Here is a 21232-nt window from a genome sequence, read left to right on the forward strand (position 1 = left end):
TGGAGAAAGAAGTCGTTCCACAGAGCCTTTTGCCAGTTCCTGGCTCTGCCCCTGCCTGGGAACTGAGGAGACCATAAATCTGCCAAACACCCTCCTCCATCCCCATCAGACCAAACTTTTCCCTGGGCAGCAGCTGCTGCCAAATCCCTGCCCTGTCCTTCTCCCTCTCTGGAACATTTCAGCCTCTCTCCCGATCCCCTCCCTGAAGCTCCATTGTTCAGGGCTGGGCTGGGCTTCTTGCATGAAGCCACCTGCCATCCTGGTGAGGTCAGAGTATAATAAGGTGCTTCTGCCTGAGCTGTGGAGAGAACTCACTCCTGGGTCCACCATGCACCATCCTTCCAGCCTCTTCCTCCTGGCGGGGACCCTTCTGCTCTTGCACCAGCTCCCTCTTGCACCTGCCAAGCTCATTGTGGGTGAGTGGCACCTCCCCTTTCCCTTCAGCGCTCTGTTCTCTTTAAACCAGCCCTTCCAAGTGTCCCCCAATGCTCAGGGGTGATCCTGTTAACCTGCCTTGTCTCTCCTCATTATTAGCCTGGCCTTTTCTCCCAACACGTTTTTGATTTTATCAACCAACTATGTTAATAAGTCCATTTTTATCCTTTGTTGCAAGGCCCCTAAAAGGCATGGGGCTCATAGGTCAGTGCCTACTCTGCCTATTTGGTCATCTGGCACAGCTTTCCTTGGATTGTGGCCACCAGCCTTCCTTCTCCTTTTGCAGCAGGGGAAAAAAGAATATGCTAGCTATGCTAGTCTGCATCAACAGAGGTCTGGTGTCCAGATGAAGGGAAGGAAAAGTACCACCCTTTTCTGCCTTTGTTGGACCCCCACCTACAGCACTGTGTCCAGTTCTGGGTGCCACCATTTAAGAAGGAAGTGGACAAGCTGGAACATGTGCAACTGAGATGATCAACGGTCCTCAAACCAAGCCTTATGAGGAACAGTTGAGGGAGCTGGGTATGATTAGCCTGGAGAAGAGGAGACTGACAGGTGATCCCAGAGCAACCTTCAAATATCTGAAGGGATGCCAGATGGATGATGGAGGGGTAGGATCCGAACCAATGGTGACAAGAAAGGAGATTCCTAAACATTAAGGAGAACTTTCTGAGAGTAAGAGATGTTTGACAGTGGGACGGACAAGGTGGTGGGCTTCAACTTTTGCCTGGTCAAAAATGAGCCACACAAATAACTCTGGGTGTTCATTGGCCTTAGGAACACAGGAAGCTGCTCTGCCTGTCAGTCCATGGAATCATAGAATTGTAGAGTTGGAAGGGACCCCAAGGTTCATCTAGTACAACCCCCTGCAATGCAGGAATCTCAGCTAAAACATCCATGACAGATGGCCATCCAACCTCTGCTTAAAAACCTTCTCCCAAGGGAGACCATACCACTGTCAAACAGCTCTTACCCTCAGCAAGGTCTTCCTTCATCATAATCTCCTTTCTACACCACCCTGAGTGGCCAGTGCCTTTCTAGGGTGTCAAGCAGCTAATTGTCCAGTATTTCATTGAGACATATTGTTGCACTGTGAAATATCCAGAAGTCTCTGGCGACAGCAGACCAACTGCATTTCTGGTGGCATTTGAGTCTGTTGAGGTGGCCAAGTGAAAGGAGATGCAGGATCTGCTCCTTCACCTCTAACCCTGATGGAGAAAGGGGGGCTTCAGCGGGCAACACCAGGCTGCACAACTCTATAAGACGCAACTTACAGTACGCTTCTGACTTCCTCTAAGAACCTCATGCATGTGTCTCCCTGCAGCTTCATCAGTGGGCTTGATCCTCACTGGGACAGAATGCCACCAAAGCCTGTTTCGAATGGCAGATAGGGTGGTGCTACCTGCTGGGCTTTTGTGGTAAGACAGGAGAAATACTTTCAGCCCAATCTGAGAATCATAGAATTGTAGAGTTGGAAGGAATCCCAAGGGGTTTCCAGTCCATCTCCCTGCAGTGCAAGAATCACAGCTAAATAATTCCTGACCAGTGACCATCCAACCCCTTTTAAAAAACCTCCCCCCAAAGAAAGCCTTCTTAGAAAGTCCAGTCCACTGTTCAACAGTTCTTACTGTCAGAGCTTTTTTCCTAATGTTTAGCCAGACCCTCCTTCCTTGTCTTCTGAATCCATTGATTCAGGTCCTCTCCTCTGCAGCAGCAGAAAGCAAGCTGTGCTTGTGGGGCTGCCTTCAGAGGACTTTGCAAGTCTATTGCTAGCGTTGCTCCTCCAACATCAGAAGTTCTGGGCTCTAAACTCTGTATATTGTTTCCGATTCTGTTGCGTCTCTTCTTGTCCCGCAGATATCTGCAGACTTCCTCCTCAGAGAGGCAACTGTCTGGCCCTGTTCATTCGCTGGTACTACAACCCGAGGGTCGGGAGGTGCCTGGTTTTTGTTTATGGGGGCTGCTTAGGGAATGCCAACAACTTCCACAGTCGCAGTGCCTGTGAACGCCGGTGCATGCGCCCAGGTAAGACCCCGAGACAAACGGTCAGGTGGAGGCAGAGGGAGGAGCCAAGGATTTTCAGCCAAAATCATTGGAATAAGTGGAGCTGTGAGAATAAGAGGGTTGGACCAAGAAGAGAGGTCCTCGTGCTGATCAGGAACAGGTAAAGAAACATGAAGCAGAGAGCAGGAATATTTGGAGGGATGTAGAAAGTGGGGTCCCCAAGGATTGGCGTTGGGATCTGAACTTGTTGACATGTTCATAAGTGGCCTAGAATTAGGGGGGAGCAGTGAGTTTGCTTATGGTAGTTTCAGAATTAAGAAGCGATTGTGAAGAGCTCCAGAAGGACCTGGGAGGTAAAATGGCAAATGCAATTCAGTGTAAACAAGAGTCAAGTGATTCACATTTAAGACCACTCCAAAACTGCAATTGCACATAGATGTTCATGGGGTCTGGACAGGTGGTGACTGACCAGGAGTAAGACCTAGAGGACATAGCAAATAATTCAGTTAAGGTCTTGACTCATTGGGCAGCAACTACAAAAATGGCAGATTCCATCCTAGGGATCACTAGGAAATGAATTGGAAATAACATTTTAAATATCATGATGCTGTTCATTGTGGCTCCTGTCCAACGACAGAGGTGTTTACTTGCAAGTAAAGAAAGTAAGCTTTTAGCACAGCAGTCCAACGATACAAACTCAGCAGCTAGGAAAGAGCAGAGGAAATGCAACAATAAACCCAACAGGTTTCTCCTCCTCCCCACCAATCTTTAAGCAGAGGTGGAGAAGGCTCAGCTACTCATAGAAATCCCTGTCCTGTGAGCCTTCCTGACCTGGAGGCAAGCTGTTTCCCAAGGTGGAGGGGGGAGTCTCCTTCCTATTCTCTATGTGTCACCTCTCCCTGATAGGAAGCCCTTCTTACATTTTGGAAATTAAAGACTCAGGAACGCCAGGAGGATCAACAGGGAGGTCTCTCAATGCTGGCTGCAAAAGTCTCTGGCCCAGAGAGAGAGAGAGAATGGCCACACACTGCATGGGGTGGAAAGAAAATGATGGCAGGGAAAGTCACTGAAGCCAACAAGTGTTCTGAGACGTTTTGGGTTACTTATCATAAATCAGCCCACATAGTTTGCTTGTTAGGAAGGGCTTGTAGTTTCCCAGGGAGTCATACCAGCGAAAGAGTCAGCCTGCCCCATGTTCTCTTCCAGCAACAACTCTTCCAGTCAAGCCTGGCACATGTCCTGCTCGGGTGGAAGGTGAGGTGATGTGTGGCCAGTTCTGCTCCACGGATGCCAGCTGCCCAGGGAACGAGCGCTGCTGCCGAACCATCTGTGGGCGACAGTGCTGGCTCCCTTCCGAAGGTAAGGGCAAAGGGAGGTTGCCGTTCTGGTTTCAGGGACCCTCGGACAGGAGTTGCCAGGAGAGAAGAAGACCAGCACCCAACTAAGGCGCCTTTGGCAACCCATCTCCATGGACCCTCTCATCTTGTGCCAGGGATAGGGAAAGTGTGGCCTTTGGGACGTTGCTGGACTCTAGCTCCTGTCATCCTCTGCAGCCAGCATGGCCAATGGTCAGGGATGGGGGAAGTGGAGTCTAAAAACATCTGGAGGGTTAGAGTTGTCCTCCGTGGCTGGAGGCAGAAATAGTTCTGAATCCCAGTTGCTAGAAACCACAAGAGGGGAGAGGGCTGTTGTGCAGGCTGGCATCTTGTTGGCCACTGTGAAAGCAGAATGCTGCTCTGATCCAGCAGCTTCCTCTTGTATGTTCTTAGTGTCATCATGGCACATCAGTCTCATACGATCTGCCCAAAGGTTCTCCGTGGCCTCTGCAGAATCTCCTTCTGCCTTTCCACCTGTTGCTCCCTCTTCCTCCCCAGCCATCCCCGGATACTGCCCAAGGACGCAACGCCGGCTGGACCGCCCCTGCTTGACCAGCTGCACAACCGACTTGGACTGTGACTTCGGTCTCCACATCCCAAGGAGGAAGTGCTGCAGATACGGATGCCACCAGCTGTGTGTAAAGGCTGAGGAAGGTATGGCTTTTCCAGCAAGGCCAAAGAACAGCTGGGCAATGCGTGGGAACCCAATCAGAATGAAAGGGAAAAGTGGTTGGGTGCCACTCCCTGACTCTCCACTCCCATGGGTGCCAATGATGATGGGGGGGTATAATTCAGTTTGCATTTAAAGGCAAAACAACCTAATTCACATTTGCTGAACTAGGAAGCCAACCAAAATGCTGTTGAAGTTCACAATTGTCTGGATTTTGTGACGCAACTCTGCAACAGAAAATTCCTTACCGAAAAGAGAAGGGTGCAAAACAGTACAGTGGTACCTCTAGTTGAGGATGCGATCCATTCCGGGGTGCTGTTTGCACCCCAAAAAGTCCACAACTAGAGCGGCACTTCTGTGCACGTGTGGAGCGCGATAGAGTGGTTTTGCTCATGTGCGAAGCATGCAGAATGCTTCTGAGCATGCACAAAGCGTACAGAATGCTTCTGCGTGTGCAGCGTGGCAAAGCCCGTTAGTATACACTTCCGGGTTTGCTGCGTTCGCAACGTGAAAATTCACAACGTGAAGCAAACGCAAGAAGAGGTATGACTGTAGTAGAAATAATGTACAAAATTGCACTGTATCAGGGGGAATTTCGTGCAAACATTGGCAGCATTGCATACCCCAGTTTTCATGAACTGTTGTGCAAAGTGATAGGGAAATGGAGAGAATGTTCAGGGTAAAGGAGAAATAAGTTTGGAAAAGAGAAAGCCCACCCTGACAGATTGCTCCATCCTTCAGTATCAAGATGTGTTATGGTTAAGGGCAGGGAAGAAACGAGATTCAGCTCACACTTAAAATCAAGCCTCTTTCCTTCATACTTTCCAACACAATATGCAAACTGAAACACAGCCATCCTACAAAATTCACACATCTCCGAATTTTGCAATACAGTTCCCCAACCAAGGAATGTCAACAAAAATGCATTTGACAGGGTAAAGTGTGCATTAAAAAGGCATAAGTTTGTGAAAACAACAGACATAAATGTGTTGCATTAAGGAAAATTTTATTTGCAAAAGCATGTATTTTAAGCATTCCAGGCCTGAGATGTGTGTGAGAGAGGGGGGACTACATTTCCACCATCCTGATTTCAGAACCCTTATTCTTGCAAAAATACTAGGTCTTGTGTTTGCAGCTCTGAAAGCCCATTGAGATCATCAGGAGGGAGAGAGCCTGTCCTGGCAGCTGCTGGGAGGAGGGAGCAGAGCCTGTTATGGAGAGACTCAGACTCTCCATCGGGCTTCCTCAGCAAAAGTATGGCTGGTTGTAGAGCCTCCTTGGTCAGGGGCAGTGTGCGTCTGCACACCAGCTTCTGGAAACAGAGGGCTGTTGCCCTCAGGCCCTGCTTGTGGGCTTCTCCAATGAGGCATCTGGTTGGGCACCATGAGAACAGGAAGCTGGACTAGATGGCCTCTTGGCCTGATCCTACCACAGAGTTCCTCCTATGTTCTTGACTAGGCTCATGTCTCACTGGGCACCAACAAAGCTTCTCCTTGTAGACTCACGCAACTGTAGAGTTGGACAGCCATCTAGTCCACCCCCCACCCCCACCCTGTGATTCAGGAAGCACAGCTAAGCTACCATATTTTTCACTCCATAAGACGCACCTTTTTCCTCCTAAAAAGTAAGGAGAAATGTCTGTGCATCTTTTGGAGCGAATGTGTGGTCGATCACTGGCTCCCTTTCCGGCTCCTTGCCCAGGCCTCTATTATTGAATGTTCTGCAGACGGAGGCTGTTTGTTCCCCCAGCGACATGTGACTGGCTGATTAGATTATCTGTCTGGAAACTGTAGAAACGGCTCCCTTTTCTTTCCTAAAGAAGCTGCAGAACTGTGAGTTGAACCCCATAAAAACAGGATTTTTTCCCTTTGCAAAGTAAGCTCAACGACTTTGAGCTGATCCTCAAAAAACAGGGCTTTCCCCCTTTCCTCCTCTAAAAGCTAGGCACGTCTTATGTCAGGTGCGTCTTGTGGAGCGAAAAATACAGTACTTCTCTTCTCCAACTCTTTTCTTCCAGAGCACCCTGGCGTGTGTCCCAAAAGGGAACTGGTGTACACCTTTGTGCCCTGCAATGACACCTGTAAAGATGACCGAGACTGCCCCCTCAAACAGAAGTGCTGCTTCACTGGGTGCAGCCTGGGCTGCCTGGACTCAGGTACTGGCAAAGCCACACCCCTTTCCTCACACCTTTTCCTCTTGGGGTACCCGGGCAATAGCACAGAGCTAGTCAGCCCACACCCCAAACCTTCCCTTCTTCTTCCTACAGTCCGTAGGGACCGGTGCCAGTTGCCTCCTGATGGTGGACTGTGCCTCGGCTACATGCCACGATACTTCTACAGCCCATCGCAGAAGAGGTGCCTGCGGTTCATCTACGGCGGCTGCGGGGGCAACAGCAACAGGTTCAAAACCAAGAAGGCATGCGAGAAGGCCTGTGGGAAAATCAGCCCAGGTACAGCGCATGCCTTTCATGCACTGCCAAAACCTCCTTGAAAGGGAGTCACAGCCCACATGTCAGAGGGACACAATTGTGCTCAAAGAGGGCAGGTCCACACGATGCATTCAAAGCATCTCTTCAATGCACATTCAAAGCACGTGACTCCCCCCACAGAATCCTGGGAACTGTAGTTTGTTAAGAGAACTGGAAAAGATAGCTCTGTGAAGGAAAGCTGAAGTTCCCAGGATGCTCTGGGGGGAAGTCACGTGCATTGAGTTTGCTTTTAGGAATATTATTTATTTGTTTAGCCAAAGCCACTGCAAAACAAAATACATAAAACAGAATGAAATACATTAAACAGAACCGTGTAAACACTGCACAGCTAAAATATTTATTAAAATCAGGCGTTCTGTCAGATAAAGGTCTGCTCCCCTGAATAATTTAACTTACCATTCCCACAAATTTTTGTCCTTAAAATTGCAGATCTAAGGGCAAAACGAGCCTCTTTTTCAGAGGTATTGGGGGGCCTGTCCTCCAATAAAATCCGATACCCAATCAATGGCTGAACTGGGAGATTTAAATCTTTGAACAAGGTTGCTCTTCAGTCTTCATAGATTGAGCAAACCAGGAAGTTGTAGGGTAAATCTTCAGCCACATGACCAAACTCTCCATTCAGAAGGAATCTGGTGATATTGTCCTTCAACTACGGCAGTGTGCGTGGGGCTGGAAGTGTGGGGCTGTAAAGGCTTTCTCCATTTGACAATTTAGCCTGCATGACTTTCTCCCACCCTTCTGTTCAGGTCCAGTTCCTGTTCTTGCGTGCGTACTTACTCTTTATTACTGCTGTTATTTATTACATTTTTATACTGCCCTGTATCCACAATTTCAAGGCAGCTCATAACATAAAAACACAAAATAGATAATAAAAATAAAAGCAAGAACAACCCGACTCCCCAACACATTGTAAAAGGTCATAGGATGTCAATCAACCAAAGGCCTGGTTAAAGAGGAACGTTTTTGCCGGGTCCCTAAAGGTGTATAATGAAGGCGCCAGGCAAACTTCCCTGGGGGTAGCATTCCATAGATGGGGAGCCACTGCAGAGAAGGCCCCGTTCTCGTGTTGCCACCCTATGGACCTCTTGATCTCAGGGTCCGAGTAGGTTCATATGGGGAGAGGCAGCCTTTTGCCTCCCACTGATGTATGAGTTCTTTCTATATGGTGCTAATGCTCTTGCTCTCTTGGGTTTTTTATGGGCGGTGAGGGGTGTATTATGTCGACTTTATATTCTGCATTCATTTGCTATACAATTGTGTGTGTGTGTATCCACCACCACCTTTTCTACTTCCACCCCAGAGGTTTGCGAGCTGCCCAGTGCGACTGGCCCATGTCGCGCTTACTCAGAATTCTTCTACTACAATTCAACTCTTTCCTCCTGCAAGAAGTTTGTTTATGGCGGTTGCAAAGGGAATGACAACCGGTTTTACACGAGACTGGAGTGCAAAATGGTCTGCGGAACTTCAAGTAAACCAGGTGAAAAACAAAGAGGATCTGTCCTTCAGGAATGGGACTGGCTTGGGAAACAGACAGGCGGCAGGGTCTCCAACATCTGCATTGCTGGCCACGGACTCTTGTGTGCCAGTTCAAGGCAAGAGTCTCCTTCCTGCCCTTTAACTGTCTCTCTTTCCTTTCCACAGCAAACTCCACCACAACATCTGATTGAGTCATTCACTGACATATTCCCTTGTCTGCACGATTCTCCAGACTGACCCCTCAAAGTCCGAGGAAGAGACACCAACCTGGTACCCTGCCCTGGAGCCCTCGCCTCCCTCCCACCTCCACCTTCAGGGAGGCTGGTGGGGTCAACTCTGCTCTCCAAAAATAAAGACATGAGATGTTCGGCTGCATCCTCTGAATCTGGTTCTTGAGTTAACATAAAAGTCTGGCCGCTGGATCAGACCAAAGGCTTACATAAGAACATAACATAAGAGCATAAGGTGAATTGGCTGGATCAGGCCAATGGGGGCCCCTCTAGTCCAGCATCCTGTTCTCACAGTGGCCAACCAGATGCCCTAACGGGAAACCAGTAAGCAGGATCTGAGCACAAGAGGAAGGAGGGGAGAGAATTCAGATTCAGAAGCATCCCTGCCTCTGATTATGGAAAGCATAGCTATTGGGGCTAGTAGCCATCAATAGCCTTCTCCTCCTCCAGGAATTTATCCAAGTCAATTAATAATAATAATAATAATAATAATAATAATAATAATAATAATAATAATAATAATAATAATTTATTTATACCCCGCCCTCCCCAGGCAAGACCGGGCTCAGGGCGGCTAACACCAGGTATAAAACAATTAAAATACAACTTAAAAACAAGATTAAAATACAACATTAAAATGCAGCCTCATTTCAGTAGAAACTCAAATCAAAATCTTTCTGGGGATGAAAACGTGAAGTCTTCACCAAGGCCAACTATCCAGACTGGTCCTAAGTGGGCCAGAAAAAAGCCAGGCAAGTCCCCAAATAGGAGTTCCATCACAGGAGAAAGGAAAGAGGAAAGAGGGGAAGGGGATCAAGTTGATTCCAAGCCAAAGGCCAGGCGGAACAACTCTGTCTTACAGGCCCCACGGAAATGCCATCCAAGTTGGTCACCATCGCTGCTTCCTGGGGGAGCAAGTTGCAGCTCTGTGCATTGATACCTCACTAGTTTGCTCTGCATTTCACACTTCTCATATCCCTGCTAAACTGAAAGAGTTTTTTCCATATCAAAATTACAAAATTTGAGGGTGTGTCATTTTCGGCAGCCATCCATTTTAGATTTTTGGTAGGTTTTCCTACTAAAAAGGTCCCAAGCACCTTTTTCGCCCCTACCTGGTGCTGTCTTGATGCTTGGAACTGCAACTCCCATCAGCCCCCAGTTAGTGCTGTTGGAGGGGAGGAGCTGGAGGAAGTCGTAGTCCAAAGAACCAGGGGGGAACTGGGCAGGGCCAGCTGGAGACATTTTGGCGTCTGAGGCAAACCACAAAACAGCACCCAGCCAGATAGGCAGAATTAGTTAGCTCAGTTAATCTGGTTTATACATTGTTCCACACAACCAAAGGCATTTCCCAAAGTGATTTACAAAAACAATAAAATACAAAATACGATATGCAATAAAACAGGAGTGTTCATTTTTTAAAACAGCAGCAACAACAAATAACCATCCAAAACATTATTAGAATTATCTATTATTTTACAGTGGTACCTCGGGTTAAGTATTTAATTCGTTCTGGAGGTCTGTTCTTAACCTGAAACTGTTCTTAACCTGAGGTACCACGTTAGCTAATGGGGCCTCCCGCTGCCGCTGTGCCACCGTCGTGCGATTTCTGTTCTCATCCTGAAGCAAAGTTCTTAACCCGAGGTAATATTTCTGGGTTAGCGGAGTCTGTAACCTGAAGTGTCTGTAACCTGAAGCAGCTGTAACTCGAGGTACCACTGTATTTATAAAATTTGCATGCCGCTGTTCAATCAAAGATCAAAGGGCAGTTCACAACATAAAAAATACAAAATGAGAAGACAAAATACACAATAAAACAAAAGCAAACCAATAACCCCCCTCCCACAAGCACATTTAAAAGGCCAGAATGTTAATCAGCCCAAGGACAGGCTGAAGAAGAACATGTTTGCCTGATGCCTAAAGATATATAATGAAGATGTCAACGAAGTGGGAAGCCACCACAGAAAAAGCCTGTTCCGTGTTGCTGCCCTCCGGACATCTTGCAGAGGAGGCACATGGAGAAGGGCCTCCAGTGGCAATCGCAGGGTTAATATGGGGAGAGGTCTTGCGGTCCTGAGGCACTTAGGCTTTATAGGTCAAAAGCAGAAACTAATTGGCAGCCGGTGCAGTCAGGCCAGGATCAGTGCAATACTGACGTACCTCGGAAGTCAAATGAAATCCATTCTGGAAGTCCATTTGACTTCCAAAAAGTTCAAAAACCAAGGCGTGGCATCCGATTGGTTTCTGATTACACAGGTTTGCCAGAAACAACAGCGAAAGCCACGCCGGATGCTCGGCTTCCCAAAAAACTTTGAAAACCAAAACACTCACTTCCGGTTTTTGGTCGTGTGGGAGCTGGAACATTTGACTCCCAAGGCATTTAGGAGCCAGGCAAGACTGTATGTTCAAACTGTCTTGACCCAGTGCACAACCTTGCCACCGAATTTTGCACCAGCTGAAGCTTCTGAACCATATTGAGGCAGCTGGGTAAGACAAACTCCACCCTCCTCAGCCCCCCACGTTCCAGTGGTACAGACCAGCTCAACCTCCTCATCTGCATGGATCATGGATGAGGGAGGCCTTACTCTGAGCCAATTTAGCACTCGGCATTCAGCAGCTGCTTGGGACGCGGGTGGCGCTGTGGGTTAAACCACAGAGCCTAGGACTTGCCGATCAGAAGGTTGGCGGTTCAAATCCCCACAACGGGATGAGCTCCCATTGCTCGGTCCCGGCTCCTGCCCACCTAGCAGTTCGAAAGCACGTCAAAGTGCAAGTAGATAAATAGGTACCGCTCCAGCGGGAAGGTAAACCGTGTTTACGTGCGCTCTCTGGTTTGCCAGAAGTGGGTTAGTCATGCTGAACACATGACCTGGAAGCTGTACGCCGGCTCCCTCAGCCAGTAAAGCGAGATGAGCGCCGCAACCCCAGAGTCAGTCACGACTGGACCTAATGGTCATGGGTCCCTTTACCTTTACCTTTATTCAACAGCCGCAGACCTGAGGGTTGGTTGATAGGACAACTGCAATTCCCCATGTTGAGGTGAGCATGTTCCAGAGGTCAAGCTTTTTCTCAGCCTAGATCCCAGGATGTACTAACTGCTGGGGGCAGCTCTGCAGGTCAGATGCTCAGCACCTGGGCTGCAAAAGAAACCCGCCCTTGGGACTTTGCCGCTGGTTGCCCAGGTTCATTGTGTGGAAACTCAGTCTCTAGTTATCACTGCTTGGCAACAACTGCCCTCCCTCCATCTTTGGGGAGGTTGCTCTGATCATCTTCACTCTCCAGGATAAACACCAGCACCCCCTGAGTCCAGTTCTTGGCGTTGCCTGCCTATGCAGCCTGTCCAAAGCCCGCCTTTTCCTGCTGCCCCTCCCCACATCAGAAAAGCAAGCACCCCACCCCTCACCCCGCATAGCAGGGCAGCGTAAAGGGGTCCTTGAGCCTGGTATGAATTCTGAGGGAAGAGGCAAGTGCTCTTTATTTCCAAGGTGGCGCCTAATGCAAGCCTGCAGCAGGGCGACTTCCAGTCTGGAGTGGTGCCAGCATCACAGTGCCCTCTTCTCTGACCCTTGGCCATGCTGGCAAGGGCTGGTGGGTGATGGAGCCCAACAACCGCTGGAAGGCACCATGCTTGTTCGTTTATAAATATATATATATATATATATAGATCACTGCGTCATTAAAAACATGCATCACAGCAGTTTACAAGAATAAAACATAAAAGCTGTACAATAAAAACCATGGAAGAGTTAACCATTAGCCACTGCGGATGAATGTATTGTTAATTGCCTGCCCAGACCTTGTGGAATAGAGATATATTCAGCAGAAGTTTATTTTATTATTAATTTTTATTAATTTATTTAACATAATTACAACATATAAACAAAATATTGCAAATACATACATACATATACATTTGAGATAAGCACACATATACAAAAAAAAGAACAAAAGAGAAAAAGGAAGAAAAGAAGAAAGAAAAAGAAAAAATAAAGAGAAGAAGGAGAAGAAGAAAAGCTGGAAGAATTTCTTCCAAATTTATTCTACAAATATCTCAATAATAAAACTTCATTGATTGACTTCCATCGCTTACACTGCACTTCCTATATACATTTTAAGCAAGATTGTATCCAGCAGAAGTAACAAAGTTGGCACAGAATCTCCAGTGGCAGAGTGTTCCACAGGAATGAGCTGATGACACTCCTCTTGCCCACGCTCCCTGGCAACCATTGCTGGGGCCATTGGGAGCTGGGGCTCCAAAAGATCCTGAGAGCCTCAGGCTGGAGAAGGCTGCTCTGCTCTTTCTGCACCGGCAGGAGAGGAGAAGGCAGAGTCAGGACCAATAGCTAAACTAATGGGAACAGAAGAGAGTCCCTTTGAGCAGGGCCGTCTTAAGCATATCCGGCGACGAGGTGCAAAGTTCCCTCTGGCACTCCCCTCCCGTTTCCCAGAGTTTTGTAGGGAGGACGGCGCTGCCAGCGGGGCTGGAGGAAGCAGGCAGCACCTGGAGGGCGGCTCCTCCGGCGGGGAAGAGGCGGAGGCTGGACATGGCACCTCCCGGCTCAGCTGGCCGCTTCGTGCCGCGGTGGCCAGGGCAGACGGAGGCTCCGGGCGCAGCGCAGCGCTGCTTCGGCGCGGCATGGCAAGGGTAGTGAGCTGATGTCGGTGTTGGGATGCGTCCAGGGAGACGGGGTCAATTGGCAGGCCCCCAGCTGGCTCCAGCCACTGGCCGGCAGCCGGGCGAACTCCGGTTCTTGGAACAGCATCTATCAGTGACTCAAGCCTCGGAAGCCTTCAGAGACTGAGAACGCTCTAATCAGCAGAGTGAATAACATTTCACAATGGAAGTGGCGGACAGAGGCATATGCAAGCATATTTACAGGTGTTTATTCAGCATCAGGAATGAAGGAAAAACATGTCTGCTTCCCTTCGTGTCCAAGCAAAAAGCAGTATAACAAAAGCAATATACAATGGAAGTCCCCAGCAGACTGTGCTGGAAGTAAACAGACATGTGACCTACAACAAGCCACACATCTGTTCTAAAGGTGGAATGGAACTACAGTGGTGCCTCGCAAGACAAAATTAATCCATTCCGCAAGTCTCTTCGTCTAGCGGTTTTTTTGTCTTGCGAAGCAACCCTATTAGCGGCTTAGTGGATTAGCGCTATTAGCGGCTATTAAAGGCTTAGCGGATTAGCGGCTAAAAGGCTATTAGCGGCTTAGCGACTTAGAAAAGGGGGGGGAAGCGGAAAAAAATCGTAACACTCGCAAGACGTTTTCGTCTTGCAAAGCAAGCCCATAGGGAAAATTGTCTTGCGAAGCAGCTCAAAAACGGAAAACCCTTTCGTCTAGCGGGTTTTCCGTCTTGCGAGGCATTCGTCTTGCGGGACACCACTGTATATCCTAACAGCCGGGAGGCGCTGCGTCCAGCCTCCATGTACTGGTCCCGGGGGGGGGGTTACCATTCAGCGTGGTCCGTGTCTGGTCCGAGGCTGAAGCGGGGTCCAAGGCAGGGAGTCGGGCATGGTCAGGAACTCTGGCAGAAAGCAGGACAGGATGCCGGCAGGAACAGGTAACCAACAATGTTGCTCCCACAACCTGGGACTGGGCGGGCTGGCCTTTATCTCCTCTGAGGCATAGGGTGGCCCCGGTCCACAGGTGACTCGCCTCTCCTGGCCTGGAGGCAAGCACTCCTCCTGCGGGAACTTAGTTCCCCCGCCTCTCTGCCCTGAGCCTCTGGAGAGGCTGGAGGGTTACTGGACCCAGAGGCAACCTCACCTTCCCCTGACAGGGCTGAGAGAGGAGCACCTGCAGGCAATGGGTCCTCAGTCACCTCCGGAGCCAGAGCGGATTCAGCTGGTGTCTGCTCCTGAGGATCCGGCACAGATGAGGGCCCTTCAGGTTCAAGCCCCAGCCCCTGCTCAGCCGGCCCTGGAGGCAGGGACCCCTGTGCAGGCTGGGATTCCTCAGGTTCAGCCTCTGAATCTGATTCCCAGGCCATCACACTCCGCCTCTTCCCTGGTACCCTCCAGAACTTGGCGCCCTGGCGTCCCGTGCCACTAGCCTCTATGGGTAAGACGACCCTGCCTTTGAGGAACTTATTAAGAAAGGAGAGGATCCCCACAAGCCCTTTTGATTGGGTATAGTGGGTAGAGAGATACCGAGACAAGATAAAAAAAATTCTTATATGCAACAACTGCGGCAAGAATTTTGTTAGCCCAAAGATGGAAACAACAGGAGTTACCAACAAAAGAAGAGTGGCAGATGAAGTTGATGGACTTTGCAGAACTGGCGAAACTGACAGGAGGAATTCGGAACCAGCGAGACCAAGCATTCCAAAAGGACTGGAACAAATTTATATTATATTTGAAATACAACTGGAAGCAATTAACATCATTAGCAAGGTTATCTGAAGATCTGTAAGATGAAATTGCTACCTATCCAGGTTGAGTAATATAATATTTTAGGTAATGATATAACAAGGGTAGGAAACGAAGCGAAATGTGAAGATGTGAAGATTAATTTTGCAAACCACCAGATGCGAGGGAGGGAAGTCATGAGGTTCAGTCGAGCCAAAGAGATGAAGTAAGAGGTTGCATAAAGTGATTATACGTAAAACCAATAAAAATCATTTATAGGAAGAAAGAAAGAAAGAAAGAAAGAAAGAAAGAAAGAAAGAAAGAAAGAAAGAAAGAAAGAAAGAAAGAAAGAAAGAAAGAGTTATGTATTGAGCTGAATCCTAGAACAATAGGATCCAGAATGCAGCAGTCTGACTGGTCCGCAGGAGCCACCCAATCCAGCTCCAGTTGGAAGTGAATCAGTGACCTGATTGGCCTGCAGGAGCAGCCAATCAGGCTTCTGGAGGAAGTGAAGCCGCAACCTGATTGGCCTACAGGAGCAGCCCGGAATTAGTCAATCACATGCGGCCCATTGTGTAAATAATGTATATATAGCTAGACGTTTTGAAAATGGTCTAGGTGCAATATACTCTGAACAAAAGGCTAAACTAATTGTAAACAATGTGGTGACGGAAGAATTTAAGATAGAAAAAGGGACACGACAGGGGTGCCCAATCTCCCCACTGCTTTTTATATCGGTCCTGGAGGTTCTGCTAAATATGATTAGAAGGGACCGGTTGGTTGAAGGTATACAGGTCGGAGCCAAACAGTACAAACTGAGAGCATTTGCAGATGACTTAGTATTGACGTTACAGGAGCCAGAATCTAGTACTAAAAGAGTTTTAGAACTGATTCAAGAATTTGGTCAAGTGGCAGGATTTAAACTGAACAAGCTAAAAACTAAGGTTTTAGAGAAAAATTTAACACCGATTGAAAGAGAGAGGTTTCAGAATGAGACAGGCTTGACTGTGGTTAAGAAAGTGAAATACTTGGGGATTAATATGACAGCAAAAAATGGGAATTTATTTAAAGACAATTATGAAAAATGCTGGGCTGAAGTGAAAAAAGATTTAGAAATTTGGTCAAACTTGAAGCTTTCACTGTTGGGTTGTATTGCTGTGATAAAAATGAATGTATTGCCTAGAATGTTGTTTTTGTTTCAGACATTGCAAATTGTGGACAAGATGGACTGTTTCAAGAAGTGGCAGAGAGATATTTCTAGATTTGTCTGGCAGGGCAAGAAGCCCAGAATAAAATTTAAGATATTAACTGATGCAAAAGAAAGAGGTGGATTCGCCCTGCCAGACTTTAAACTTTACTATGAATCAGCAGCTTTTTGCTGGTTGAAAGAATGGCTACTTCTTGAAAATACAGACATTTTGGATTTAGAAGGTTTTAACAACGTATTTGGATGGCATGCATATTTATGGTATGATAAGGTCAAAGCACACAAAGCATTCAAAAATCATATTGTCAGGAAAGCATTGTTTAATGTTTGGATAAGATACAAGGATTTATTGGAAAATAAAACCCCAAGGTGGTTGTCACCGATGGAAGCGAAAGCTTTGAAAAGGCTCAATATGGAGGCCAAATGGCCGAAATATTGGGAAATTTTGGAACAAGAAGGAGACAAATTGAAATTGCAGAGTTTCGAGAAATTAAAAAACAAAGTGAGAGATTGGCTTCATTATTATCAGATAATGGAGGCATATAATTTGGATAAGAAAATTGGCTTCCAGGTGGAAAAGTCAAAACTAGAAACAGAACTGTTAGAACCCAAAACTAAGAATTTGTCAAGAATGTATAACTTGCTGTTGAAATGGAATACTCAGGATGAAACGGTGAAATCTGCTATGATTAAATGGGCACAAGATGTTGGACATAATATTATGTTTGCTGACTGGGAACAGTTATGGACCACAGGTATGAAGTTTACGGCATGTAATGCCCTAAGAGAGAATATTATGAAAATGATATACAGGTGGTACATGACCCCAGTCAAGCTTGCAAAAATCTATCACTTGCCCAATAATAAATGTTGGAAATGTAAAGAAACTGAAGGTACATTCTTTCACCTTTGGTGGACGTGCCCAAGGATTAAGGCTTTCTGGGAAATGATATATAATGAACTGAAAAAGGTATTTAAATATACCTTCTTGAAGAAACCAGAGGCCTTTCTTCTGGGCATCATCGGCCAATTGGTGTTAAAGAAGGACAGAACTTTTTTTATGTATGCTACAACAGCAGCAAGAATACTCATCGCAAAGTATTGGAAGACACAAGATCTACCCACCTTGGAAGAATGGCAGATGAAGGTGATGGATTACATGGAATTGGCAGAAATGACCGGCAGAATCCAAGACCAGGGAGAAGAGTCGGTGGAAGAAGATTGGAAGAAATTTAAAGATTATCTACAGAAATATTGTAAAATTAATGAAGGATAGAATGATGTTGGATAGTAATTAGGGGGTTTCCAGCTGTAATGCTTTAAGAGAATATGAAAAAAGGGTTATAAATGGGTTAGAATTTAATGGTAAGGATTTGCTGAACCAATAATTTGAAGTGGAATACAAAAAAGGGAGGTATGAGGAGGTCCGGGAAATAAGTTAAAGGAAAATAAGTGACAGAAAATATGTGTCTTTTTTTTTTTAACTGTCTTTATTTTGTATTTTTCTTTTTTCTTTTTTATTTTTTACTGTATTACTTAAAAAAAACCTTAATAAATATTAGAGAGAGAGAGAGAGAGAGAGAGAGAGAGAGAGAGAGAGAGAGCGCTAGACGTTTTGGGGGGAGTTTCATTCATTGCTGCTAGGAGCTGAATAAAGAGCATGAAATTCACACTCGACTCAGAGTATATTTCAGAGAAGATCCCTGCAGAGTTCCTTCTGCAGGCAGATTTCAAACCTGCTGCAGATCGACATGCGCAGGCCCAGCAGCCAGGTCTGTGTGACAGAGACTGAGTGTTCCCTGCTCACAATAAGATCCCTATCGGTTGCACATAACATCTCAGAACATCTTGATGCCTCTGTGATGCTATCAAAGGTATTGTGCAAGATCAAAGTCACTTGCCGTTCAGAACAATGCGGTGGGGGGGGGGAGAGATCTTGCAGGCCCTGGGCAGAACCGCAGTGGGAAATGTAGCATGCCAGGAAGACCTGCGAGTGAGAAAGAGCTCCTGTTCTCTAGCACTGCACTGTAAGGGAAACAGCAGCTGTCATAATCCATCCTGGTTTCTGATTTGATCCCGGAATGTCCCAGGAACGAGCCGCCGCTTGTGCTGCCAGTGGTGCCGTGCTCTCACAGGGGTCACTGCTGCCAAAAGACGTCCGAGCCAGCTGATTTGCGCAGCACCAAAAGATGTGTGTCTCAATTTTAATTAGGGAAATGCTGGTGGGTATGTGCTCATACGCATTTCTGCTTCTCCCTCCGCTTCCCCATGGGAAGAAACGCTCCTTAACAAAGAATCGGAGCAAACTTCAGCCGGGTTTTTAACAGACTGCTGCTTGTTCTGATTCAGTACTACAGTCATACCTTGGATGTTGAACAGAATCCATTCCAGAAGTCCGTTCGACTTCCAAAACGTTTGGAAACCAAAGCTGGCCCGGGAACTCTAGGGTGTTGCTATTTATGGGCCTTAAGGTCCTCCACGGGGCATATCGGGAGAGGCAAAGCACCTTGGGTGCCTTGGCAGAAAGGCAGGATATAAATGCAACCACTGCAATAAATAAATAAAAGGTGGCAGCAGATGATCTTGAGGTGGAAGTGGTGAAAGGGCCTCTCATTGGTCAGAGACAGTACGGTGTAGTGGTTAGAGTCAGACCTAGGAGACCAGCGTTCAGATCTCCCTCTCATCCAGGAAGCTCACTGGGTGTGACCTTGGCCAGTCACTGCCTCTTAGCCTACCCTACCTCTCAGGGTGGTGGGGGGATGAAATGAGGTGGGGAAGAACCACCTGGGCACCATCTTGATCTCCCTAGAGAAAAGGGTCTGGGTGTAAATAAACAAACAAACAAACAAACAAACAAACAATCCCATATACTGAAAGCAAATTTCAGGCACATTTTCCACACCGACCCCAAAGAATCCTGGGAACTGTAGTTTGTTAAAGGTGCTGGGAATTGTAGGTCTGCAAGGGGAAAGCTCCTGTTCCAAGGTTCCTGGCTTTCAATGTATGCTGTGGGTGTGTTTGTAGCCAATCGTTGGTCTTCTGCTAAGCCTGAGGCTTCTTTGGGTCTCAGTGGGGAATGATTCTCAGAGCAGGGAACAGAAGTGGGGTCCCCAAGTCAGTTCCCTGCCTGCCTTCTTGGGGTGCTGCCTATTCAGCCCCTCAGGATCTCGCTTCCTCTTGCCCAACCAGATGCTTCTAAGGAGTCACACACTTTTCTCTTTTTGTTCACCAGAATTGCGTCTGCTCCTTATTAATCTATTGTTTCCTTAGAACAAAGTGTGGACATTATTTTTAAGAACTGGGTCAGGACTTTCTCCATGGAAAGGTGGAGGCTCAGAAATGAACAGAATGATCCTTTGTCTGGAAAGAGAAAGCCGACGACAAGAGTTCCTTCTTTTTTTTCTGAGGTGGCTTTGCGTTTCCAAGATGGAGTTTTTGTCTTACGTCTTTGATACTTATCGCTTAGTTCAGGGGTCAGCAAACATTTTCAGCAGGGGGCTGGTCCACTGTCCCTCAGACATTGTGGGGGGCCGGACTATTTTTTGTGGTGGGGGGGAATCAATGAATTCCTATGCCCCACAAATAACCCAGAGATGCATTTTAAATAAAAGGGCACATTCTACACGCTTATTCCTGGACCATCTGCGGGCCGGATTTAGAAGGTGACTGGGCTGGATCCGGCCCCCCGGGCCTTAGTTTGCCTACCCATGGCTTAGTTCATCATTGTCGGCATCATTGTTCATTAATCCACTTTAGCCCAAAGAGCTATATGAAACCAAAATATACAGAGAGCTCAAAAATCAGGCGACAGTGATGGCCACAAACCTGGATGACTTTAAAAGAGGATTAGACCAATTCATGGAGGAGAATAAGGCTTTTGATGGCTCAACTCTGCTTCCAAAGTCAGAAGCAGCAATGCTTCTGAATTCCAGTTGCAAGAGACAACTGGATGGCAGAAGACTCTTGGCTCAAATCCTGCCTACTGGTTTCCCATTGGGGGCTCTGCTGTTCATGTGAAATGGGTGCAAGTGTGATCTAGCAGTGGCCCAAATCAAACCAATCTCCCTTTCAGCTCACACTTTCCCCACCCAGGTGTGTCCGCCACCAAACCATATTGTGGAGTCCTCCTGGCCTTCTCTGTGGGGTCTGGATCCTTCTGACCTGCCCTTTTCATCTCATGGGACGATAGTGGCCACCCCTGCCTTCCCATCACCCTTGACAATAGTTCAGACAGAGACCAGGACAGAGAAATGAAAGGACTCTTTCATGCAGCGCGTAGTTAACTAGGGAACTCACCCTCCCAGGAGGCAGAGATGCCACCAACCTAGATTGCTTTAAAAGAGGGTTGGACAAATTCAAGGAGGATGAGAGGGCTATTGATGGCTACTAGCCAAGAGGACTATGCTTCTGAAAACTGCAGGAGAGGAGAGTTCGTTTTGTGCCTGAATCCTGCTTCTGGGCTTCCCAGCAGAGGCAACTGGTTGCCCACGAGTCCAGCAAATGTTCTTCTTATGTTCCTATGTTCTAACAAGCCCCATGGGGTTCATGTTGCTGGGAGCCTCCCGGGCAAGACCCCGGGTTTGGAAGAGGATATGACATCTTTGAGATTACTCCTTGGTAGAGCTGCCTTAAAGGTAAAGGGACCCCTGACCGTTAGGTCCAGTCGCGGACGACTCTGGGGTTGCGGTGCTCATCTCGCTTTACTGGCCGAGGGAGCTGGTGTACAGCTTCCGGGTCATGTGGCCAGCAGGACTAAGCCGCTTCTGGCAAACCAGAGCAGCGCACGGAAACGCCGTTTACCTTCCCGCCGGAGCGGTACCTATTTATCTACTTGCACTTTGACGTGCTTTCGAACTGCTAGGTTGGCAGGAGCAGGGACCGAGCAACGGGAGCTCACCCCATCGTGGGGATTTGAACCACCGACCTTCTGAACGGCAAGTCCTAGGCTCTGTGGTTTAACCCACAGCACCACCCGCGTCCCACTAGAGCTGCCT

General features: G+C 47.5%; 1 protein-coding gene across 1 annotated transcript; it reads left to right on the top strand.

The window, feature by feature from the left end:
• Positions 1-310: 310 nt before the first annotated feature.
• On the top strand, positions 311-8816 carry LOC308588196 (actinia tenebrosa protease inhibitors-like). The gene is made up of 8 exons (XM_081196587.1): positions 311-416; positions 2293-2460; positions 3646-3798; positions 4314-4469; positions 6503-6640; positions 6752-6934; positions 8274-8450; positions 8615-8816. The coding sequence occupies exons 1-8, from the start codon at positions 329-331 to the stop codon at positions 8638-8640; spliced, it is 1089 nt and encodes a 362-aa protein (XP_081052713.1). The 5' UTR covers positions 311-328; the 3' UTR covers positions 8641-8816.
• The last annotated feature ends 12416 nt before the right edge of the window (positions 8817-21232 follow it).

This window comes from Podarcis bocagei, assembly GCF_964188305.1.
Source record: "Podarcis bocagei genome assembly, chromosome: 5".
In the NCBI taxonomy this organism is placed as follows: Eukaryota; Metazoa; Chordata; class Lepidosauria; order Squamata; family Lacertidae; genus Podarcis; species Podarcis bocagei.

What these genes read in the sequence shown, in the direction of transcription:
- LOC308588196 (XM_081196587.1), top strand. Translation starts at nt 329, where the DNA reads ATGCACCATCCTTCCAGCCTCTTCCTCCTGGCGGGGACCCTTCTGCTC. An exon ending in CTGTGGGAAAATCAGCCCAG is followed by an intron (nt 6,935 to 8,273) that starts GTACAGCGCATG and finishes CTTCCACCCCAG; the next exon opens with AGGTTTGCGAGCTGCCCAGT. An exon ending in CGGAACTTCAAGTAAACCAG is followed by an intron (nt 8,451 to 8,614) that starts GTGAAAAACAAA and finishes TCCTTTCCACAG; the next exon opens with CAAACTCCACCACAACATCT.